The sequence below is a fragment of the Buteo buteo genome, chromosome 6 (assembly GCF_964188355.1).
Source record: "Buteo buteo chromosome 6, bButBut1.hap1.1, whole genome shotgun sequence".
NCBI classification, from domain to species: domain Eukaryota; kingdom Metazoa; phylum Chordata; class Aves; order Accipitriformes; family Accipitridae; genus Buteo; species Buteo buteo.
Window position 1 is genome coordinate 25,331,161 of NC_134176.1, and position 25,313 is coordinate 25,356,473.

The 25,313-nt window shown below is 48.8% G+C and overlaps 2 protein-coding genes across 13 annotated transcripts in view; both read left to right on the plus strand.

The window, feature by feature from the left end:
- Nucleotides 1–18,245, plus strand: part of POMT2 (protein O-mannosyltransferase 2) — a 39,922-nt gene extending 21,677 nt beyond the window's left edge. For 2 of the 12 annotated variants that reach the window (XM_075030092.1, XM_075030093.1), the window contains exons 17-21: nt 128–187; nt 409–514; nt 3,538–3,678; nt 4,304–4,418; nt 4,998–10,967. In XM_075030092.1, coding sequence (XP_074886193.1) covers nt 128–187; nt 409–514; nt 3,538–3,678; nt 4,304–4,418; nt 4,998–5,103 — 528 coding nt within the window. In that variant the 3' untranslated portion in view covers nt 5,104–10,967. Of the gene's footprint in view, nt 1–127; nt 188–408; nt 515–3,537; nt 3,679–4,303; nt 4,419–4,997; nt 10,971–11,004; nt 11,172–12,211; nt 12,779–17,899 lie in introns of those variants that run through there. The other 10 variants (XR_012650715.1, XR_012650713.1, XR_012650710.1 and 7 more) reach the window with 10 other exon arrangements.
- A 124-nt stretch (nt 18,246–18,369) lies between these two features.
- NGB (neuroglobin) lies at nt 18,370–25,053 on the plus strand. The gene is made up of 5 exons (XM_075030099.1): nt 18,370–18,476; nt 18,952–19,044; nt 19,765–19,876; nt 21,451–21,570; nt 22,748–25,053. Exons 1-5 carry the CDS (start codon nt 18,370–18,372, stop codon nt 22,892–22,894), a joined length of 579 nt encoding a protein of 192 aa, XP_074886200.1. The 3' UTR covers nt 22,895–25,053.
- Nucleotides 25,054–25,313: the final 260 nt, after the last annotated feature.

Below are 25,313 nucleotides of genomic sequence, written 5' to 3' on the forward strand. Positions count from 1 at the left end.
GTGTTGTCAGCTTTGTTTTGTAGCACCTGAGCTGCATGGATGGGAATTTGTCTCACCTTTGACACTGCGCAAAATACAAACTGGACTGACGGAAACGCATTTACTCCCTTCTGCTCTGTTTCCTCAGGGCCTGCGTTTTTCTGGTGTCAATGAGACCGATTATCGAGTTTATTTGCTGGGAAACCCGGTAAGTCGGAGTGGGAGGTTCCAAGCCAATGTCTTTAGCAAATTTTAGCTTAGTCTTGTCTCTGCCAGCGACAATAATGCTCTTACTCCTCCTCCTCCTCCTCCTCCTCCTTTTAGACTGTCTCTCTCATTGTACTCTTAAGCTTGCATGTAGCTTTTCATTTCCTCTCACATGCACATGTCCAGCCTAAAGTCCCAAATCTTTCTTTTTCTCCTATGTAGGTGATTTGGTGGCTAAATCTGGTCACTATTGGGTTATATCTTCTGATAACAATTTCCACTGCAGTGGCCCTGAAGAGAGGTGTCCAACTGACATCTGAACTGAAAGGTGAGGTCAGTCTTCCTATCCTGCCTGCGCTATAGAATCTCTATTATAACATCCTGGTTTCCTGATAAGGAAAGCTCATCTTGGGACTCCTGTATTAAAAAAAAAAATAAAAATCTTTTTTTACACTGCATTGAAACCTTGGGGATTGAACAAAATACGCTCAAGGCAGCTGTATGTATAAAACACTAAGCTATATAGTGCTTTGAAAGTGTAGCACTGAACGATGTGACTGTTAACAAAGGGTTCCATACTGGAAATAATCATTCTTATGAACAAATCTTGCTTTTTGCATGGCAGACCATTCCTGATGAGCCTTTAAGACTTCATCAGAAATTCTGAAGTCAGCAAGGGCCCTGAGACACCTACTTAGCCAAAGAGCAGAGCTCTGGAAGTGACTCACAGGCAGAAGATGTGATCAGTGGCTCCTCAAAAGTCTTATGCTCCTTTGCTGGAGATTTCAGAGCTGCTCTGTGTATAAGCTGGCATCTTAAGGTGATCCAAAGATGAGTCTCAGTAGGCTTTTCTGCCTTGTTTTCTGGCAGGAGACAAGAGCATGGATTAGTCAGTAGCTCTCATGCCAGCTCTGCTTTGCAGGTGATCACCCAGCCTACCATGGGAGTTGCATATGAACTGCTGAAGAGCCAAGATGCTGGCCACAGTTGCTCTCGTTACATTGATTACTGCAGCTCACAAATGACCAGATGTATATCTGTTGGAAAGACTATAATTGATCTGGACATATCAGTAGGAGACGGTGACAAAACCTGTGTCAGGGAAACCTTCCTGATGCAGAGATCTACTGGTCCCATGGTTTTTTAGCTTGTTCTGCTTAGCAGGCTTCCAAGGTGTTTTTTCTAGTAGAGATACTTATCCCACACATGTTACTGATAATAGGCTTCCTTTTCATAAATGCCTTTTGCAGGCACCTTAAAATTGTATGGATGGCAGGACTTTGTGTGCCAAGAGTGGGAAACCACTGAGCTTCAGTGTGATGGGTTGACCCTGGCTAGGTGCCAGGTGCCTACCAAAGCCATTCTGTCACTCCCCCATCCTCAGCTGGACAGGGGAGAGAAAAATATAACAAAAAGCTTGCGGGTCGAGATAAGGACAGGAGAGATCATTCACTAATTACCGTCACGGGCAAAACAGACTCAACTTAGGGAAAATTAGCTCAATTTATTACAAATCAGCCAGAGTAAGGTAATGAGAAAATAAAACGAAATCTCAGAACACCTTCCCACCACCCCTCCCTTCTTCCCGGGCACAACTTCACTCCCGGATTTCTCCACCAAGCCCCCCCAGTGGCACAAGGCGGACAGGGATGGGGTTTGCGGTCATCACACGTTATTTTCTGCCGCTTCACCTCCTCAGGGTGAGGGCTCATCACACTCTTCCCCCGCTCCAGCGTGGGGTCCCACCCACAGGAGACCATCCTCCACGAACTTCTCCAACGTGGGCCATTCCCACGGGCTGCAGTTCTTCACGAACTGCTCCAGCATGGGTCCTTTCCACGGTGTGCAGTCCATCAGGAGCACACTACTCCAGCGTGGGTCCCCCATGGGGTCACAAGTCCTGCCAGAAAACCTGCTCCATGGGCTCCTCTCTCCGCAGATCCGCAGGTCCTGCCAGGAACCTGCTCCAGCGCGGGGTTCCCACGGGGTCACAGCCTCCTTCGGGAACCCACCTGCTCCAGCGTGGGGTCCTCCCCGGGCTGCAGGTGGCTATCTGCTCCACCGTGGACCTCCCTGGACTGCAGGGGGACAGCCTGCCTCACCAGGGTCTTCACCACGGGCTGCAGGGGAATCTTCACTCCAGCGCCTGGAGCATCTCCTCCCCCTCCTTCTTCACTGACCTTGGTGTCCGCAGGGCTGTTTCTCTTACATGTTCTCACTCCTCTCTCCAGCGGCTGTTTCTCACTCTCCCAACTTGTTTTTCCTTCTTAAAAATGTTATCACAGAGGCGTTACCCCTATCACTGATTGGCTCGGCCTTGGCCGGCAGCGGGTCTGTCTTAGAGCCTGCTGGTATGGGCTCGCTCTCTCTTGAACACAGGGGAAGCTTCCAGCAGCTTCTTACAGAAGCCACCCCTGTAACCCCCCCCCGCTACCAAAACCTTGCCACATAAAACCAGTACATTCAGTTATCAAGTAATGTCTACAAGGAAAAGAGTGGGAGCTTCATATCTCAAATAGTTTACTAGTGAACAGGACAGATCTTCAACAAAAACACTGCAAGATGCTACCTGTATTGGCTGTAAGGGAGACAGACCAGTTGGATTAATGCCCTGCTCTCAAGCTCTGCATGTGCTCTGTAGTGTGCATGGCATTTTGAAATGAGAAATGTTTCCCAATATTTATGCAAAGCAAATGACAAATGCAAGAGATGCAATGAAGCTTTATTATGTCCAATGCCAAGGTTATAGAGCTTTTCACAAACCCTAATAAGTCATACTTTGACCATTCTAGTTTACATCAATGGTTGCTTCATTTTGTAGATCTCTTTGTGGGAAGTGAATTCTAAAATGTGATGTGAAACTATTCAATTACATAATAAGTTATTGGCTAAACTGCATGCGGACACCAGAGCTCTCAGTCCCTTCCCCAGGCTCTGAAAGCTAGGCAACATTTCTTTCCAGGAAAGGCTGGCAAAGTGATCATGTGGATGTCTTGTAGTCTGCTACAGAGAGAATAAAAACCATCAGAAACTGGAATGACCTCATTAGTCTGATGTATGTCCTGAGAAACTGTAAGTTTGGTGTTAACATAGAGCATGGTCAACTTCCTGCCAGTCCCTTGAGACTTATGTCTTTGTATATCTTTTCTGATAACTGTTCTCCTGAAAAGTGTTTGTATACAGTTTATAAAGAATGCAGCTAGGCTGTTGCAGATGCTTGGAGCAATTTCAGACCAGTACATTACTTCCTGCAAAGATCATTCCTGTTGAGTTTACTTAATGTGATAAGGTTTGCAAATAGGAATGGTAGTTGAGTTTTTCTCTGCTGAAGTCTGTTTATTTGTGTTCCAGAACTGTCCAGAGTCGTGCTACGTGGTGGAGGGCAGATCACGCTGGGCTGGCTCCTTCATTACCTCCCTTTTTTTATGATGGGACGAGTTCTCTACTTTCACCACTACTTTCCTGCCATGCTTTTTTCCAGCATGTTGACAGGTAAATACTAGAGTCTGAGAGAAGACAAGGCAGGGAAACAGGTGAAATTCTGTTAAATGGAATGTTTTCAGACTAAATATTTTTTTATAGGTTTTCTGCTTGCTTGTGCAAAGTGCTTGAAAACATTGACAAATTCAAAATGTTTTTCACAAACCAGCTTGCAGTGCCAAATTGTCTTTTTTTGTTACCACCCTGAAGAGGCAGTCATCTCTAGTGCTCAGAGCATTTAAATTTAGAGATATGATTCCTATTCTCTGCTGCTTTGCTGTTCTTATATATGCTTTTATACAAGTTACTTCCCTTTGTTTGCTGCCCCCACTTTTCTGTCATGTCTGTTTATAATTCAGTCTTGGTAGTTTTTCCTGTGATTTTGTACCAGCTTAGTTAGCATCTGGGGCCCAGATTTCTCTTGCATTTATTCAAATGGAAAGGTAGGAAAAAAGAACCTTCTGCTGGTACAAAACAATCCTGATAGTTCTGAAGGTTACCAACGTAAATGAATTTTAAAATTGACAAGGTCTTCTGGTGTTAACAGAGCTTTGTCAGCCCAGGCTATGACTGAAAATAGCAGCTCTGTTCTTTCACCTCTGCATTGCTCCTGACTTTTACCTTGTCCTTCTCCTAGGAATCACCTGGGACACACTACTGAAGTTCTGTGCTGCGTTCTTGTCACCCAGCACTATAGCTAGAAAAGTATATGGAGGGGGGTTCCTGGCACTGGTTCTGCTCATCATGTACAGGTGAGTGCTGAAAGCTGAACTTTTCCTGAATGTGTGACAGTCACTGTCTCAATGGAAACCTTACTGCCTGTTAATTATCCTTAGATTCTGCCTCTCTTTTCTCTGCTGAACTTGTCAGACATCATCAAGCCCAATCCTAAACCCTCACATTTGATTAGATTCAGCATCTGTGTCCCAGTAATGCATTATAAAACATTTTTCCATTGCAGGGAATCTTTCTTTTATCCCAGCACTCAGTGTCAGCACTATTTTCCTCCAAACCTGCAGTTCAGTGGTTTCTGATTTTAGTCCCCATGCTAGAAGGTGCTAGATCCCTCAAATACAGGCAAATTCTTCATTGCTGTACATTTTCTCAGCTGGCTTTTCTCCAAAGCTGTTGCTTTCTAAGAGAAAATACCACCTGTGATAAAACTGTGTACTCTGTATATATTGTGTTCAGCAGAGATTAGAAGGTCCCCAGTGGAGCTTAGAGCAGCCCCAAACCAAAGGTCTCATACGACATCTGTATGGACTAATCTGCAATGTTCTTGAGACAGAAAACTGTGCAGTCCCTGATGGGCAATTGGTTTCTTTCTACAGCTTCTACCTCTTCCATCCTCTGTCCTATGGGATGATAGGACCCATGGCCTCTGACCCTAGCAGCCCCATGGCAGGGCTCCGGTGGATGGACTCCTGGGAGTTCTAGAGCCAGCAAAGGGAGCCTGGGAACAGCGGATGAGAAGCATGAGATCTGCTGCATGTCAGGCTGATTCTGGTGCTTTGGAGTCATGTGACTGTAAAATGTTCTCTCTGGAGAACTCTGGGTATAGTAGCCCTGTTGCTTTGGCATTTGTTTGCACTGCCTGCATTGGAAGATGCAGAGGATGACCATGAGAAGGTCTTCTTAAAAAGACTCACGTCCTGAATCCTTAGGTTATATTCCTGGACAACTGGCTGCTTATATCTCAATTCTTTCAAGCAACATATATCAGTCAAACAGCAGTGGCATTTCAGCAGTCAGACCAGTACAAGTTGGAGGCTGTGTGTAGTTGCATGTTCACATGTATGCACGTGTCTTCCTTCCTGTAATCTAAACACCGTTACAGTTTGAGAGCCAGACAGTGTCTGAGACATTAGGACTTTTATCATGATTAACAACCTTTCTTATGGTGAGGTTTTTGAAAGCTTCATATAGGCATCTGGGGACCTCCATTCTATCCTGCCCTGACTGTCTGCATTTTTTTTATTCTGACCCTGAATTTTTACAATGTGACTGAACAGGGTCTACTTGACATCTCCTGAGCCACTGTGCCTTGCCTGTCTCCCAAGCCCTCTGCAGACAGAGGAGATGGAGATTGTTTATCCCTGCATACTGCCTTGCTTCCTGGTCACCTTTAATAATTGATAAGAATCACCTAGCAGGCCTGTGCTCAGAGCCAGACTGTTCCAGCTCAGCACTTTGTAGCTTCTTTGCAGTTCTGTCTGAAACTGCTAAGGAAATTACAGTGGAAATAGCAGGTGATTTATTCTGCCCCAGTATGCTGTGAAGACCAGCTTCTTGGGTGTGTACTACAGACTGAAATGATAGCTTGGAAATTTTACAGACAGCTATCATTCATCTTTTGATCCCAGCTATTCCAGTGCCAGTACCTGTGCTTTTAGGGGGAAGGCTTCATCTTAATGAATGTAGCATCTGCAAAACTGGCTGTCAGTGCCACGGTATCTGCTCACTGTATTCCAATATTGAGCAAGTTCCCTCTCATAGGTAGCTGAACATCAAATTACTGTATTGAAGGAAATGTGAGGCCAGGCAAAAATTCTTTGTCTGTTAAGTGTCAAGAGCCATTGGATGTTGAATCTACCCCCTCCAAAAAAGCGGAATTCTATTTATCAGGTGCCTTTCTCCAGTGTTAGGTCTATTTTTGTAAATGTTCCTTTCATTCCATCTCCTACTCTTCACCCAGTTTAAATTTCTTGTCACAGTTCAAGGTTGCTACCTTGTAGCATCCAACATGAATGACCCCAGCTGTGTTCTTGTCTCAAGAAGTAATATTTGCAAACTCTTTTGTGTATGTTTCAAGGAACTCAAGCCTTTCATTTCAGAGTTCTTGGTCTGCTTCTCAGCCTGGCATCAAAATTACAGTTACAAGGAGAGCAGCAGGTGAGTGTGTCTGTCTTTAAACATGAACCGTGCGTTCATTTCTCTTGCCAAACCTTGAATCCTAATGTATTTCCTACAACACAGAAGGGCTGCATTAGCATAGTTGTTCTGTGGGGGGGACTAAGACTTCAGTCAGACTTGCTTTCATTCCTCTCTAATAGAGATCCATAGCATTGTTCAGTAAGGCAGCTGCTTGCTATTGTTAAGGCTCTGGCTTAGTATGTCACATCTCTCCCTAGAAGTTGACTCCTACAGGCACTAACTCAGATGGTATGGACCTATGCTTTTGATTCTAAAGGTTTTGAGTTAATCACCTGCTGGTAATGCATGGTGGGAAGTCATTGCACTAATTAGCTCCTGAGTTTGATGATTCTTTTCCACTTGCTATTGCAGGAAGTGCTCCCACCTGCATGAGCCAGGGGTTCATGGAGGTGATATATATGCAAGAAGGATGAGGGAGAAGGCTGCAAACTTCTTCAGATCCTGCTTGATCTGACAGAAGCTGCAAATTGTTAACTGTTGGCAATGTGGCACACAGACAGTGCAGTGCTGCCTTTGTAGCAATATGATTCAGCACCTTCTACTCTTGGTGAGATTATTGGCTTAATACCTTGCTATCCTGAATATGAGCTTTCCCTAAGGTAGTCCCATTGCCATGGGGAGGATTTGCCAGAAGAGCTGATAAAGCCATGATTTAAAGTGCAGGGTTTTTTCCAGCACATACAATCACACACTTGCCCTTAACAACAAAAAAACCTAAGAAACTTGTGAGTGTTTTGGAATGATAGTTTCTAACACTCTTTATTCATCAAATTAAATCTGTGGGAAAGCAAAAATCAACTCGGTAACCTTGGTTACTTCAACTATTATGAGGAGGTCAGCTTTGTAGGAGCTGCCTGAGGAGGATGAACCAGTGTGTTCCTTGGCCAGGGTCCCTGTATCCTTTAGTACTAGTAATTTTTACGCTGGGGATTGGCAGCTGAGTTTGGAGATTGGCCAGCTGAAGGTGCAAATGTCATGCTCCCATCCCACCTTCCTGTGCACAAGCCCAGCTTCTGTTTCAATACAGGCAAAGGTTTATTTTTCTTTAGGACTGCCATTTCAGAAATCCTCTGAGAGCACTTGATTGGCACTGAGACTAATCTATTTCTTAGGCCTTTTATGCTGGTAAGGGGATGGAGGCATAAGTGAAAAAAATCTAGCTATTCCACAAGAGGGAGCAACCTCCAGCAGAATCTTTTTTTTTTTTTTTTTTTTTTTTTTTTAAATCTGGTGTTAAAAGTATTAAAAGTTCTACATTTGAAGACTAGAGGGCAGACATTTCCTCTGCACCCTCTGGACTCCAAGGGTTGGGTTTTCAAGTAAGCGTAAATTGATGTTGGTCTGTTTTCTTTCAGGAGAACAATAGTGAAAAATTATTTTAGTTAGGATTTGGCCTTCAGTATTTGCTTCTCAAAACAAAACCTGTCAGGCCATAGCTGGAACATGATAGTAACCAGTATTTTGTGAGGTCAATAAAAGACGATAATTGGGATTCCCTTGCTGACTCTGACTTAAAATGTCTGAGTGGTGCAGACATGAGGCAATGGGTGCAGGGTACTCTTTGCTTTCTGAATGGAATTTGGGCTGCTTCAGTTTTTCCATTTGTGCTTGTGGAATGAGTTCAGGTTCGTTCTGAGGACTGCTTATTAGTCCTCTTCCCCAGTCATGTGGAAAATAGCTAACAGTGCTTTCTGAGGCTGGAAGATGCTGTTCTCTGGTGCAGCTGCTCTCTTTGAGCTTTGCTCGACAGGGCTTCTTTTATCACTGGCAAAGTATTTCATCAAACTGTATCCGTGGATTCAAATCACAAAAAGCTGCAGGCTGCCATGTTCCCTGCTTCAAATTCCTTTTTATGTCTAAACTCTGTTTTCACCTCTGCAGTCTTTGGAGGATAGATAGAAGGCCTTTTGGCTCATCTAGCTTCGTCCTAGACTAGACAATCCATCCATCTTAAAAGGTTTCTGTTAACAGTCGCTTCAGGACTCTGATGCACGCACGCCTATGCCAGCAGCAGGGACTGGCCTATTTCCAGGAACTGGACTACTCATGCTATGAGACAGAAATGTGACTGGGACGAGGATTTGAATGGAGATTCCTGTACCAAGGTTGCCCTTGGTCCAGGTAGAGGACTTTGTGTCATGCACTGCTTACCAGCATCGTTCACAGCCCTGTGGGTGGGAGAGCCACCACCATTCTCTCATCTGCAGAGAGTTTTCTTTTTGCACCTTGACTGGAAGGGCTTATTGATGCACAAAGGGCATTGACAGGATCTACCTTCTTATATCTCCCTCCTTCCTCCTGCTTCTTCAAGTATGCCCAAAGTACAGGACATGCCTTTGCTTCTCCTCCAAATTTAAGGCTGTGCATCCATTTCTTATGGGTGTCTGAACAAGGGGTAGGGCAGGACACCTCCTAGTATCCTGAGTGGATGAATACCTGTCACATGCACTGAGAGCAAAACCAGAAACTTGTTATGGAAAAGTAAACTAATGTGTTATTTGGCAGTTCCCTCCTGTCCCTCCTTTATCCCTCTGAGCATTGTTTTTGAGGGACTTGAGAGTGAACCAGCTGTCAACATGGAAACACAGGCATTTACCTGAAATTCTCCATTGCCATGCTTAGCAGTTTCCGTTCCAGAGGCCGTGCCTTTTGTGACTTACACTCTGGGTTGGCACTCTGCGTGCAAATACCATTATAACACTGTTTCCTCCTCTCAGGATCCTGCTGGCAATGTGAAAATCTCCCTAGCGGTACCTTGTGCCTCCACCAGCTGGGAAATATAGGTAAGATTATTTTTTTTTCCCCCCCTTTACAGCGAGTGGCCCCACACATTAGCAAGTGTGTGTCATGCAAGCAAAAATGTGTGGACTGTTAGAACATCATAACGCTCTTTCCTGCTGGGAAAGGACGGCTGAGGGTAAGAACACCACTTCCATACCACGCTGCTCTCTTTGGGGGGCTGTGGACTGCAAGCAGTCAGGACTGAGAATTGTCTCTGTGTTTTTTGAAGTGCTAACACCTTGGTTGCATGGTTGGTTGTGAGTTGCTTTACTTTTTAAAATCCCTTATACTCTTTACTTGAATGTCAAGGGCTACAATTTCACAAATAATATCTGAGGTAGGTGACATACTAGCACAGAAACCACTCCTGCTGAATTTGTAATTGGTCCTAAGACTGCCAAGTGAGTTTATTGTGTTTTACAAGAGATGCTGTTCAGAGCCATCCTTGGAGAGCTTGCCCCTGACTAAGCAAGAGTTTGGAGCAGCAGTGACAGGGATTCTTTTGTAATTCTGTCCTGTATTCCAAACCTTTCTTACTAATGCTGTGTGTATATGTGTGTGCGTGTGCATCTGTCCATGAACTGAATGTCTTCTAAGGTGTAATTACTGCACCATACGGTGTGGATGGGAGAATATTTCCTTGAGCTATAACTGTATTTTGTACAGGAGATAATGGAAAATGAGGTAGAATTTGGAATTTAATTTTGTAATAAATACTTCTTTCAACCATTCTCTTTGCGTCTAGATCTTGGGGTGTTTTTTTTCCCCTTTCCTCTCTCCCTCACATGCCCCTTGAAGTAGCAACATGAACTTTAAATGGACCCATTGGAAAGTTTGATCTAGGACAATGGTGATCTATATCAGCTTTTAGCACACAAATGTTGCTGGACTGCAATTCTAGGAGGTCAGGTTTTACTGCACTCCAAGCAATGTGCTGATAAGCACAGCAGGAAGTGAAACTGGTACATTTGGATGAGAATAAAGTACTGTCAGTTCAAGCAGGTTTATTTCTCCATGTTAAAGATCTGTTAAATTGTAAATATGTATAGTATGTCAGGTTTAATGGGTATATTCATCAAGCTTCTAGTAGATTGCCTATGAACACTTCATTTGACACATCAAGCACTTTATTCAAGAACACAACATTTTTCTATAAGTCATTCTTATGTTGAGTGTGTAGTGTCCATAACATCAGACTGATGCACAATTTTGTACAAATGAGGCCCTTGCTGTGAACTAAATGTGAGAGTCTGTAATAAAACTGGAATGCTGTAAATCAGAATCTGGCTCTATGCCAGGCTGTAGTGACAGGGTAGCATATACTTTTGAGTGTAGTGTAACAAGGGGTTGCCATCCTTGGGGTGGAACTAGATGGGGAAAAACAAAATACAGCCTTCTTATTTGGCGCTACACATTGATGCCCAGATCAGTGCGGGAGGAGAGCCAAACCAGTCTGTTTAGACATGTTCCAAGGGCTGCTAAAGTAAAGCCAGGACAGCTAGAAACTGGATTATGGACTGCACAAGGTGATACAATAGGCTAATAGGTGGTTACTGAAAAGCCTGTTGGCATCTTGTATTGCTTCAGAAAGTGCAAGTTGGTCTTTGGATATTGTCTGATCAGGGCTATTGTTCCGGAAGGAAGGACTGCTGATACAGAAGCTGTGCTAGAGTGTAGGGACACCACCGTAAGGAAAAGGCGTGAAGTATTGTTCAGAAAATGCTGATAATATCTGAAGTAAAACTTTACTTCTCGCTGCCCTCTAAAGGAAGAATGGGTTCTTTCTGCAGGTAAGTGATCTCGCGTGTGTGAACACTGGTGACTGATTTCATTTGCATTTGATTTGAACCTGCCAGGTTTCTAGCCTTCTAAATTCCAGCCATCATTCTGTTACATGTTCCTCAACAAGAATGAGGCTTTTTTATAACCTGGTGTTTTAATACAGATTTTGTGCTCTGTCTTCATGCTGCTGCTTAATCTTCTTTTTGCTAACCAAATAGAAATTTTCAATGCAGGTTGCTTTCTCTAGCCCTCAGTCTCCCATGCCTCTTTTCTCATTTTCTTCAGTTTACCCATATGGCTTCTCAAACTGTATAGTGTCTTCCAACATCAGTCTCCCCAATTCCATCTGCTGAAATAAATTTTCATTGCTCCTACCACTGCTTCCTGGTTTACATCCAAGGATTGTGGTTGTCGTACACTTTGGAGTTGTTTTCTAATACGCCATCTCTAACTCTGTAGCTCTGGCCCATGTAATGCACGGTCTGGAAATAGAAAGCTTGTGCTTTATCTGAATGGGCATAGTCTACTGAGTGTTATGATTGCTGTAAATTGCTTTGTCCATGTTTACCATTCTTGCAGTCATTGTTTTGTCTCCAGATTTCATCCAAAGCTAGTCATCCTGCTGTCTTGCAGCTGACAAAGGGTAGTTTGTAGGCTTCATTCATCTGACCTTTCCCCCCCCCCCCCCCCCCCCCCATGTGTTTTAGGATGAGGTAGTTCTAAAGTACCTGGGTTTCTCCATTGACTAGAAAGGCAGGTTAAGTTACTTGCCCATATGAAGGCATCTGTGTTGGGTCAGCCGAGTCCCACCCTGGCAGTGTGCTGATCCCTTGGAATGCTTTAGGAACAATAACTATTGGGCTACAAGGTGGAGAAGGAAACTAGCTTAGAATTGGGGAGGATTGGTTGAGATGAGAATGTGAACATGCGTAAGATGGTACATCTTTATTTAAGATTTATGACCTAAGATTTATGACCTGTGTGAGAACAGCCAAATAAAGCCAGTGCAGCTGAAGAAAGTGAATTTAAACAATTTGATAACTTCCAGGCAAAATCCCATTGGAAGCAAGTCTGAGGAGCAATATTTAAATAAAGTCAACAGGAACAGAAGCACCAACTATCCTAGTGCAAAGCAAGGCCAGGAAGAGCCAAAGATGAGAAGCTGAGTAGCAAATTATTAATTGACTTCAAATACAAGAAAGAAGCATCCAGAAAGTAAGAACTCAACTTACTAAGGGCTGCTATGAAAGAGTCATGCAGAGGGGGGAAGCAAAAAGGCTGCTTCACAAAATGAAGACCTAATGAGGAATATCAAAGTTAATGAAAAACTGTCAGGACATAGGTAGTAAGAGATGGATCAAGAATTAGACCACTACTTCGCAGAGATGGAAAGGCATGAACTGATGGATCACTCTGAAAAGTTGTACACCCATCTTCAAATGCTTTTATAATAAATCCCCTACTGGGTTTTTCGTTATTTTCTCTATGCTGTTTTTTATCAGGCTAGTTAGTTTCTTCCTTACTTACTCAAAAAGGCCAAACAGGATGATTATTGCCACATTTTATACTCTATAAGCCTACTGAAATTTCATTGTTTCAAGGATTATTAAAAAAAAAAAATTAACAATAAGTAGGTTAGAGATCCCCTCAGGCAGCTCTTGTAGGACTCATGGGTGCAAGCTATCTGTGCCTGCTGATTTTAAGTCTTTATTACTAACAGTTGCTGTTTAACATCCTATTTAGTTACTAATGGATTGGAAAGTGCTTTATGATGTGGCATAAGTACATCATTCTCCTCAAGACAGAGCCACAATATTTATTCAGTGCTTAGGCATTTTTGACTCTGGAGTCTGCAGGTGCAAAATTTCTCGCTGAACAGGAGAATTATTTTTGACAGAGCCGCCAAACTGGAATGGCTTAGATAGGTGAGGAGGAGAAGACCTGAAGCAGGAAAGGATCCCACACAAAGAACCATAACACATGGGGTTTGCTTTGAGAGCAGATGGCTGAGTGTAAAGCTGAAATGTTGCGCTGCTAGCACAGCCCTGCCATGAAGGGATGGGTGCAATTAAATGCAAAACTCTTTCTTTTAATAAATCACATCAAAGGTGCTATTGTCAGAGCCAGTGGCTGTAAGTCAAATGATGGTAGGAGATGTCCTGGTCAATAGTGTGAGTTGAAATTGCGGGAAGGAGGGAAAGAACAGACACAGTTGAGGTCAGAGAGAAGACCATCAATGAGCACTGCAGAGATCAGCACCAAGGTAGGACAGAAGCCAGGTAACTGTGCTGACACAGTGCTTGCCAAGCTGCTGGGCATATTACCTACAGCACCATGTTGAGCTAATGAGGCTGGAGAGCTTTGGGACCATGGCTGCTTGCATCCCACTAGCTTCGAGTGCGCACATTGCAGTAGTTGTGTCTTATGATCAGATTCAGCTTGTGTGTCAAGACTGACATGGTAGATAGACTTTTTGAACTCGCTTTGGTAGAGCGACTTAGAAAAGACAGCGGTTGCTGCTTGGAAGATCAGCCTGGTGGTGGGAGTAGCAACTGGTGGATTATCGCTATGCTAGAGACAACAAGGTGAATAACCACCAAGGTAAGGTCTGAGCATCTGTAAGTGCCAGACCTGGTCCAACAGCCTCATAAGTCAAAAATACTCAGGCTAGCAGCTCTCCGTGTGGTCCCCTTTGGCTTCTCCTCTCACTTTGTGCCCTGTCAGCCTTGGATTGGTTTCACCTGCCTGTACAAACTTTCCTCAGCTGGCTCTGGGAGATCCAAGATGAACCTGGGGATGTCTAGTAGCAGATCGAAGTAAAAAGACATGCTTTCATTTTATTCTGCTGTTGAATCCTCTCCCACACATTGTTCCTCCTCCTTCTGCCTATCCCTCTCCCCTTAGTCTAAATCCTCAAGGTCAGTAGTGCTGCCCTGCTCTCCCTGCAGGCACGGTGGCAGCCAGTGAGCTCTGCGGCTATTGCCTTCATCGTTTTATGGGCAAGATTATTCCCTCTTGCATCTCTTTTGCTTCTTGTTATGCAACTGTATTTCATGATTTGCTTTGCTACTGAGCTGTGCCTCACCGCTGCCTGAGGGGGTAGCTTGAGAAGACTGCTGGGAATGTTGCATGACTTCTGCTCCCACCTGAGGATGGGGGCTGGAGTCTGGGGAAAAGAAGATCTGTCACGGTCTGTGGTTTTGAGACTGGGGGCAAGGGGAAAGAAAAGGGATTAGCCAAGCCCAGGAGTCTGTATCTGAGGTGAGCAGGGAGCCTGAAGCAGCTAGATCAGAGTGGCGTTATTCATGAACACTCACAGACATAGATTGGAACTGAACAGGAGCGCAAAGGGGGATTTGGGTTTGTCAGTACAGCAGCTGGGACGAAAACTGACAGTGCCACAGCAGCACGTGCAAAGCAGTCATCCCTGGGCCAGGCTGATGGGGTGTCCCTGGGGAAGGAGGGTTGTTCTCCAAGTGCCCTGAACCCTGAGTGCAGGGCTGGACCTGGCATTTGCAAGCTTATTCCAAGTTCTGTCACACTGTTTTATGAGATTGGGCAAGTTTCTTTCCTTGTGGGTAAACTGAGGCACTGAAGAAGTAAAGCCGACACTTGGCAAGGGGAGTTATGAGTGTTGGTACTGTAACTTGAAGGGGCTGTAGATGACAATAGTGAGAACCGCTGCAAATGAAAAACATTATAAATCTGTGCTGTTCCAAAGCACAAAAGAGCTTTATTATCCTCTTTGCAGGTCAGTGAGTTACTCCAGAAATCTGCCTCCCCTTTCTCCAAGTGGCCTACAGATTATTTTAGAGTAGTCTGTGCTGCTAACCTGATGGTTCTTCACTCATGAGAGCTCCAGGAACAGTCTTGTAGAAATCCAAGAACATCTCAGAAAAGAGCTGAGCTGCCAGGCTAGGTACATGGAGTCAAGGGAGTTGGGGACTATCAAAGGAAACCCTCAGACCATGGAAACGTTTGCAGTGCTCAACCTCTTGATGCATCCTGAGGCTTCCTCATGCTTGAAGGCTCACAAAACACTTGAACAAGAAGGGAGGTTTGCTTGTTTGTTTTTCCTTGTACTTTAAATTCTCTCTGGATTCCACTTGTGCTGTCAGCACCTCAGTGCCCTGGCAGCAGGAGGAGTTCCTCTGACAGCCACGTAGCTGCGAGGGAGAAGCCACTTTGCACGCAGGGAAGAGCACCATGTCTCCTGAGCCCTCGCTCTTTTAAGTCATATGTGAATAGTGGTTCGGATGTTTCTTACCTCTGAGCTCTACCTGTCTCCCACCTCAGGTCCTTCCTTACAGCTCCCTTCCGTGCTGGAAGATCTGTGCTGTCACAGGGGAAAATACTGCAGGTTTTATTAAGGGAAAGGTCACGTACCAGTGCCAGAAGGCAGCAAAGGGATGGATTCACCATTCAGAAGGGCAGAGAAGGTGGGGAAACGGCTCCTGAATGTTCCCGTACCCTGCCCAGAAGGAGCTGTTGCCGGGGGACAGGGAAGGAATTAACTCTGTTTGGTTCTTAGACTGCTGAGAGTGTGTGGTTTGGATGCCTACAGGTGGGCAGGGGTACGGCCAGCCCATCACCCCTTTCATCACCTGGGGCACCTGTATAGTGTGCAGGAGGAGAAGACCCATCACGCTCAGCACTCCCATTGCTGCCATTTTGTCTGGTCTGTTCTGACACTTGCGCCTTGTCTGCGAGCGCTCAGCATGCAGCCACCATCTGGAGTATGGAGGGAAAGTGCAAGGGGGAAGACTGGACAAAAGCCACCGTTTTCCCTTGCTGTCATGGCTTCACTGCTATTGTCTGAGATACCCTTGCCATCGGGAGCAATGGCATTTTGTTGTTGCCCTGGGACATGATAGCTGGTATGGTGCCTGCACGGACCTGAGGAAAGGTGTCCCACATCCCAGCTAAGCTTTAGGAGCTGATCGCTCTTAACTACAACAGCTTGCTTTTGTGGTGCTTCTCTTCCTCCTCTATCAGGCAGCTCTGAATATATTCAAAGTGTTGCTAGGCAAATATTCAGCCTCGGTTGCTGCTCTGACTGCACATATGTGCTTCAGCTCTGCTCCTTGGTATCCTGTGGTCTAAGGAGGACTCTCCGCTCTCCTTTCCAGCACCCTGGCAGCACAGTGCTGCCCGCCTGTTCTGCTCCCCCTTCTCGTTAGCAGGGTCAGGCTGAACTGCCCAGCCAGGCTCTGGTGAAGCTCCATGTCTGTGTGGTTGTGACAACCGGCTGAAATGTCAGAGTAGCTTGTGCAGATACATATAGGATGACACTTCATGCTCTTCACCGGTGCGCTCGATCAGCTGCAAGATAGCTAAAGGTTAATGTTTGTGTTGGCACTACTGGGCTTGTGTTAGCCGCCCTGCTCAGATTAACCCGGTATTTCCCGCTGCTCTCCTGGCTGCTCTTTCAGGCTCCTTGCAGCTTCAGCAGTTATCAGCGCACTGATTTATCATCAGTCCCCAGTGTGAATGTTTCCTTTGCAAACACACAGCTAAGCCGCTGTTTTTAGTGGGAGCTTGTTGTGGACAAAAAGATGGTGGCCAACAGCAGGAAGCGCTGCAGGCTGGCAGGTTGCATGCTCTGACCCTCGAGGTGGCCCTGCAGCTCATGGCTTTTCTTTGTTATTGAATGCTTTTTATTTATCCCCAGTTCTCTAAGAATATAAGTGTGTAGAGATCATATGCTTTTGGGGCTTTTCTTAGTTATCATGAAAGCTAAAATGCTGTATTTTTAACAGGAGCCATGATTTAACAGAAGGCATTTGCATCTTTCCAGGACCTGGGACATTTGACATTAAGTCTTTTCTAGCAATGGCATTCAACACACAGTGTACCTGGAACATCATTTGTTTTCTGGCTCAGTAGCCAGAGGTCTGTAAGTAGTTGTGGGACTCCTTAGTCCTACCTGACAGTTCAATTTCGTGGTGAGTTTGTTGGACTCTTCAAGAGCCCAGCTTTAGGACAGGGTTCTCCAGCTTCCTCCAATATATATGGAGCTTTTCCTATACAGCATCTTGTCTGGTCTGTGCTGAGAATGCGAGGTCTCAAAAGCCTGCGAAAACGGGTAATTTATTCTGGCACTTGCAGAGACGTCTCCGGTGGCTTCCTGCTGTCACTGCAGTCAGTGCTGTCACTCCGGCTCTTTAGGAGAAAGGCCCCTTGGGGACAAGCTGGGGCTGGGGCTGAGGATGTAGCATTGTGCCTTTGAACTTGTCTCCTCCCAGGAATTATTTTCGGTACTCCAATGAGAAGAGCCTCCTTTCTGCCTACACCGAGTCAATGTGCTCCTGGGTTGGGTCAGAGGCTGCTGCCTTCTCTCCTGATTACAAGAACTAAGGCTGATGCATAGAACCAGAACTTGTAATGAGATCGGCACAATTGTTATTTCAGAGCAGACTGTGACAGTTTCAGTAATATTTGTGCTTTTGTGTTGCTCGCATCCTTCTGAAAACCTGAACTCGCAAGACTGCTCTGGCTTTCCTGGCTTCTGTTGTGCTGCTTGAGACCTCGCTTGCCCCTTCTGCCTTTGTTTCCTCGGTGCTGCCTAAATCCCGGGACCAAATTAAAAGCAGTGTTTCCCTTTGCCTGAACAAAAAAGGGAAGCTGGGTGTCCTGAACACGTTTGACCGAGATGACACGCCTTCTGACCCGTTGTCAACAACTTCGCCTGGTTCGGCTGGCGTAGTTAGCCTTAAATTAGACGTGTGTCTTGCAGGGGCTAGACTGCACCTGCCTGTGGAGATAGCAGGCGGCCGCGGGCTGTCCTGAGCCTCAGCAGAAGCGGCCAAGAGCAGGAGGAGACGCCGTAGTGCTGGAGCGGCCCCCAGGCCCGCCGCCCCCAAGTTACTCTCGGCGGGAGCTGTGCCGAACGGCGAGCGAAGCCGGCCGGTCCCGGCGGGTCCCCTCGCCCGCGCTGCTCCGCCGTGCCGCTTGACGCGCTAAAGCGGGGCCGATCGGAAAATCTCAACCGGGAACGGGCTGAACTTTCCGCTCCGCCCTGCGGCCGCCAAACCTGCGGGGGGGGTTAGGTGGGGAAAGACAAAGCGAGCCCTCCCTTCGCGCCCCAGGTGAGCGCGGCAGCCGCCCGCCCCTCGCTCCGCCGGGGGGGCGCCGCCGCCGTTCGGCGGCGGCGCCCCCCCGGCGGAGCGAGGGGCGGGCGGCTGCCGCTCGGCGGCCCCCTCCGCCATGGAGAGCGGGATGCCGCTGTCTGGCAGGCAGCGAGCGCTGATCCGGGAGAGCTGGCAGCGGGTGAGCGGCAGCCCCGTCCAGCACGGCCTCGTCCTTTTCAGCAGGTGAGCGGGGCGGTGAGGGAGGGGACGCGGAGCCGGGGAAGGACGGGGTCCGCTTCTCGGGAGGGAAAGCGCTTCCCTTCGCTTGGCGGTTCCCCGCCCTCCCCGGGGCCGGCGGGCGGTGGGAGCGGCGCGGGGCTGAAGCCCTTCGCGGGGGGGGGGGAAGCTTTTCCCAGCCTCCGGGAGCGAGAACTTCGTGGCGGGGAGACGGAGGGTGAGGGAGAGAGGCAGCGGGCAGGTCTTGCGCGTTCCTGCCCGCCGACCCGCCGTCTCGTCGGCGTTACTTCTGCTGTCCGAAGAGCTGCGCGCCCGCCCCGCTCTGGGGAGCGCATCGCGGGGAGCTCCTCGCCGCCCCTGACCCGGCACTCGCAGCCCCCGGCGAAGACCCGGCCGCTGGGCAAGGCATTCGGTCGGAGGGCAGAGCAAACGTGTGCCGCGGGCAGCGGCTGAAACCCAACTCCTTGCCTCTCCTAGACAGGTTAATGTCTCGATTACGGGAAGAGAAGAAGGGGAAAATCTATGAAAAGTCATTTAAAAAGGACGGTTGGAGAGTTGACGGTCGGCTTCGGGGGCAGGGCAGGAGCCAACCCTCGCAGAGCTGGGCTGCGAGCAGCAGCAGGAATGTTTGGGAGTTTTAGCGGAGGGGAGAGCGATGCGCTAGTTTAATGTGCAGGATGAGGGGAAGAGAGGCGGTCTTGCCTGAATTCCCTTTGGCCTCCGTGGACAGCATCAGCCTGTTAGATCTGCCTGGGCGGCTGCATATGTGCCTGGCATACACTGGCAGGGAGGATGAGGGGGGGGGAAATGGGAGCTGGTAATGGTGTGGGAGAGTGGGGCATTAGCTGAGTTTGTACGTGCCCCCCTTGCTCCAGTAGGAAAGCCGGCTGCTGGAGCTTGCAGGCTTTCCCTGGATTTGGGAGCTTTGGGGCTCAAGGGGATCGTGAAGCGGGAACGGGAAGAGTTGAGACAACAACCAAGACTTTGGGAAGAAGGGCCAGGCTGGGAGGAACTCTGGTGAGCTGGGACTGGTCCTCAGGTGTCATAAACACATGTCTGAGAGCTGGGGCTGTGGGCTAGGGAAATAGAGACTTTTTGGATTGCCTGGATTGCCCCAAACTAAGACTTTTCAGAACCTCTGGGTCCTTTACAGGTGGGGAGGGATCAGTAGGTAGGAAGGGAGGCAGAGGGAGGCCTACAGGTGTGCTACTGGTGAGGTTGTTCCTGGGGTGAGCAAGACCCTAAATAAAGCTGAGTTAGTGAGAAGATGGGGGTTTCTCTCTTGCTGTTGCAGGCTGTTTGACTTGGACCCTGACCTATTGCCCCTTTTCCAGTACAACTGCAAGCAGTTTGCCAGCCCTCAGGAGTGCCTCTCCACCCCCGAGTTCCTGGATCACATCAGGAAGGTGAGAGAGGGGCTGTGGCATGGCCGGAGCACAGCCCCCCCCTCCCCCAGTGGAGGTGGAAGCCCTTAGGCAATGGCTTGGGACTGTGGGGTGCCTGACTGGGGAACACATGGGAAGTCTCCTCCTGCAATGATAACTGCAGGGGGTTTACTCATGCTAGCAGAAGGTGCTATTGCCAGGGCAAAGTGCCTTACAACAGTGGGGAAGGGATGAGGATGCGGGTTGCGGTGGGTAAGAAGCACCATCCTGATTTCCGTGCCCTCATCTGAGAGTGGATTGCCTCTTGCGAAGGTTGGAAGCCCCCTTCCTCTACTGCAGAAGTGCTTCAGTGAGCTCGCTCCTGTCCAGACAAGGACTGAAGCCCTTTGCTTGGCCACATGCTGACTGAGAGGTGGCACAGAGCTGGGCAGTGAGCCAGGCTCCAGGGACTCACTGCTGTGGAGAGGCTTTTGGTGGGGTTGTAGAGCCCAAAGGCCCACAGCATCTCTTGGATAACCTCTGGGGGAGTGCTGTGATACCCATTTGCCTCCCCCCAAAACAGGGAGAGGAGCAATGCTGATGTCACCTGGAGCAGCTCATGCATGGACAGAACTATACCCAGTGCAGCAAAGACCCTTTGCTGAGCCCTAAATAGCGGCCACACCGGGGTAGAGCACAGCCTTGACTTGCAGATGCCTTCATAAACTGTCTGGCTCCATCTTTAAATCAGTTTGGTGCCTCACTTGCCTGTCTTTATTCCTCATAAGAGGCTGTTTCAGGACTGTGCTCCTCTGATAGCTGCAAGCTTTTTTGTTATTTTCCAGCCTCTGTTGATTGGCAAAGTTAAGTCCATTTTTACTTCTGCTATTATTGCCCTGAGCTGAAATAGCTCTTTGCTCTTGTTGGAGATAATTTTCCTGTTGAAATTATAGACGCAATTCTATCACCTCTTGGCTTTGCCAAGCTCACCATGCCCTGGTTTTAATCTCTTCTAATTTGGTGTGTCTGTTCCCTTCATCCCTCATTAACCCTTCTCTCTCCTGTTTCCATTTGACTCTTCGTGCTCCTGGGAGACCACAGTGGTATGTGCTTTACCAAACCCGGTCTCTTGGCTGTACTATCTACCCCATCTCCTCCTTGGCTGATCTTAGAATTGGAGTTGCCTTATTCGCAATTGCACCTTCTTGGCAACTTCTAGTCGGAAACTCTAGTCCTGGCAACTTCCAGGGCTCCCCTACAGTTGTCCTGGGGTCCTAAGAGCTGTAATGACTGCATCAGTGTTAGAGCTTACCCCATAACTGCTCTGCTATAGGGTTGAGCAGTTTACTGCCTCTGGGACAGGGATGCCAGCAATGCTGCTTGCTCTGGCACTTCTGGCAGTGTCCCATAGAAAGATGTGGTGTATGCTGCTGCCAGCATACCTCACTGATGTGACACACAGATCACAGCAGAGTGAAGGAAAGCTCAGAGGGCATCTGCTGGGCTGGGAGGTGGTCAGGCTGAGAAGGGTGAAGTACAGGGGTCAGACTCTTTGTTCCTCTGGGAGGGCAGCAGAGCCTTGCTGCTAATGCCATTCTGCCTCTGTGCTCCTGCAGGTGATGCTGGTGATCGATGCTGCTGTGAGCCACCTGGAGAACTTGTCCTGCCTGGAAGAGTATCTCTGCAACCTCGGCAAGAAGCACCAGGCAGTTGGGGTGAAGGTGGAGTCTTTCTCGGTGAGGCGTCCTCTCTTGTCCCACTGTGGCTGTGTTTGTGCAGCTGTGCCTGCAGCCCTCAGCTGACCCCATCCCTCTGCACCCACCTGCTGGGTTCAGCCGGCTGGAGAGAAAGCTGGTGGCTCAGGGCAGCCCCTGAGTTGCAGATACCTGCATAGCGACGTTGGCTCAATCAGGGAAACCCTTGAGCTCTCCTCATTTTCTGCCTTCCCCCCGTAAGCCCAGGGAGAAAGGACAGAGGGGACCAAGGCATTTTCCCCTTTTGAGGAGCACCATGGTTTGGGGCACTGCAGTCTCTCCTGCGACACAGGGCTGCGGGCTCAGACTTTGTCCTGGGCCCTGGTTCTCTGCATCAAATTATCCGGCCAAATCTCACTGCACCTGGGAAAGGGAGCATTCACCTCTCTCTGTGTCTGCACTGGGTTGGGGTTGCTGCACCTCAGCCTCTGCTTCCTCCATGGCAGTAGGACAGGAGCATCCTCCATATTAAATCCTTGCTTACTCCTCTCCTGGCATCAGGCATGGAGAGAAATGCTGGATTACGCAGCAGGGAAAGGCAGGTTGAAGGAAAGATTTCTAACCAACGCATAGCTCCCTCCTGATACTGCTAGCTTTGGTCCTCTTCAGCGGGAGGAGGGTCCCCTTTGCTTGGGGTAGTGATCCCCACCAGCCCTGTGCTCAGTGTGTGGGTGCTCCTGGATGGGGTTGCTCGCAGCTCCATGAGCAGCAGTGCCCTGTGGAGAGACCTGAGAGGTGGCGAGGCAGGCCCTCAGCATCCAGTCTGGGGTCTGGCCCACTCTCCTGGCATCAGGGCATTGCTCAGCTCTGCTGATCTGCTGCTGTGCCAGGGGATGGGGCTGGCTACTCGCATCTGAGAGCCACAGAAGATGGACGTGTACCTTTCCCCTGGCGTTACATGCGTGATGTCAGCCCTTGCTCCCTGCCTGCGCTCCCTACTCACCCAGGGTGTGGGGTAAGGGCCAGCATAGGGCAGGGAAAATCATGGGCTGGTTCTGGGCCCCCTCTGAGCAGCCAGGGATGGGGTGGCCTGGCCCCGTTGGTGGATGAGGAGCAGCTGCCCTGCAATGGGAGAAGTCCAAAAAGGCAGTGAAGCAAGAGATGGGGCTGTGTGTCATCACTTGGTGCTGAGCTTGACACCTCCCTGTTTGGTTTGCAGACTGTCGGCGAGTCCTTGCTGTACATGCTGGAGAAATGCCTTGGCGCTGCCTTCAGCCCAGACGTACGGGAGGCTTGGAGCAAACTCTACAGTGCTGTGGTGAAAGCCATGCAACGCGGCTGGGAGACCCTCCCAGAAGGGGACTAGATCCTGCCAGCCAACCCCGTCCCTGACCACGCAGCAGTCCTGGGCAGAAGGAGCACTCACGCCACGCTCTCTGCCTCTCTCCACCTCTGTCTTTCTCTGTGCGCCAGCCCATCGCTGTTTCCTTCAGTCACGTGTGCTTCAGGGCTCTCCCAGTGATTCTGCCTTGCTTCGACATGACCACGTCTCTGCCTTTGCTAAGGGCTGGCAGGGTACGTCTCTGCAGCGAAGCCTAGGAGTGCCACACCACAGGTACACCACCCTACCCCAAGTTCCTTCGGGCTACCCGGAGCACCAACACCCATGTACCTACTCTGGTTTTTAGCTGGCTTGTCTTCCCTCCTCTTGCTACCCACCCTAGTTAGATCATAGCTAGCGTAGGCCTCTTGGGCTTATTTGCCCAAGATCCTGTTTGCCATGCTCGAGACCTGCCAGGTCTGGCACTGCTCACTCCTGCACTGCTGTGCCTGGTTCAGCTGTGGCAATGGCAGGTTTGACTCCCTCCAGGGGCAGGAGCAGCAGAGGTGGGAGCTCGCTGTATTGTGTGGCCGTCCTCCCCAGACCTTGTAGGGAGATTTTCCCCCTCTCACTTCACCAACACGTCGCTACCGGACGGTTAATCCTGGTGCTCTCTTCTGCCTTGCCTCTCCCCTGGATGGGATCCATGGCTTTTCCTCGTGTCAGGTGGGCCACAACTCAGTGTGTTTCCTAGGGATGCTTCAGGCAGCAGGGTCACGTTAATCCCAAGGTGAGGCTGCTTTTAGCAGGTGTGGGCTGCCAGCTGAAAGTCTTGTGTTGGTTGGGCTGGTTGGTTTAACCTCAGAGCCAGCTGAAATGCAGCAGCAGTGGTGGCTCTTTACTGCTTTGTGTTAAGGAGAATAAAGTAAATACAAGGAAAAGAAGTCTTAAAATAAAAATGAAGGTTGCAATCATGTCATGGCAACAGTTTCCAGAAATCATTCTGGCTCTTGGCCAGAGGATGCAGACCTGGAATATCTCTGCTGATGCTGTCAGGACCTGGAGCGCTTTCCAGCTGCACAGAGTGCCCATCTGCAGAGCTCCTCACCCCTTAGTAATCCCTCCTAGCCATACTTGAGACACAGCTGCTTTGGAGCAGAGTGAGGCACCCACTTAGGTATGTGCAGCAGTGCTGTGTCAGGACAGGAGTGAGAAGACAGCATCTGCTGGAAGAAATCCCAGGAAGTGGCTGAGAGGCAGCACCTGAGGGCTCTGGGGGGAGCTGAACTTGAGCACTTTGAAGAAGAGTTCATCTTTGTGGGGAAGTTGCTGTGGGACAGGCAGAACCCTGTTTCCAGCCATCACTAGCCCCAGGGCAAGGACATGGAGCAAGTATTCAGTTAGAGGCAGTGCCCTTTTTTGCTGCTCCTTCAGGGCAGGAGGAGCCCAGCATTGAGGGCTGAGATGTTCTAGAGACACATTCCTCCTATACTCAGATGTCCTCCACTCTGGGGCAGGAGAGGGCTGCCCTCTCCTCGCAGCTGCAGCTGAGGTCTCCCAGCCCCATGCCATGGAGGGGACGATGGGGTGCCCTGTGAGATGGGGGTCTGCTTCCCTGCCACCAGGCCTGGTGGTGGCCATGAGCTTCCAGCAAGCAAGGAACCCTCCAGCAGTGTTTGGGAGGGGAGCTGAGAGGTATTGTGGAACAGGCAGTGAACATCCCCATGTAGGATGCTCGCTGTCCTCCCTGTGGCACCAGGCTCTGCTCCTGCAGTCCTACAGCGTGGTGTTGTGCATCCTGGCCCATGGGTCTCTCCATCAGCTGGGTCAGGTGAGGTCCTCCCCATTCTTGTGCCAGGCAGTGAGGGATGGAGGAGCCGGGGCTGGGAGGAGGGGCTAGCTATTACGGCATGGGATGGGGTAGGAGGATTTGGGAGTGGGGACGTCCTCTTTGCAACCCTGTTCTGGGCCATCAGCCTTCAGCATCACAGGGGGACCTTCTGGCTGTGTGTGACAAGTAGGCAGCTATGTGATGGGTGTGGTGTGGGTGTTACTGCCCCAAACCATCCCTGCTCCCTCTAGCTTTCCCAGCTCCTTGACTTCTCCTCTTCTGTAGCACGTTTTGTGTAACTCCCAAGAGAACTGAACTAGTCTGTGTGCCTCTTATACCCAGCTGTACTGTTTAATAAAGAGCAACAGTGAGTCTTGGCCCTTTTTGTTGCCTTATGTTTATTTTAATATAAAAGGCCCAAGCAAACAAAAAAAAAAAGGTTGACAGAGAGGGGGTTACTGGTTTCTTATTGGCCCTAGCTGTGGAGATATTGGTCACTGGGAGTGCTTGTGTAGTCCAGCTCGACTGACATGAGAGGGCATGCAGCACCAATGTCTGTTGGGAGCTTTTGTGCGCTGTAATTGAATGGGTGAGCAGTGGAAGGGCTAGCAAAGGTGTCCTGCTGCTGATTGC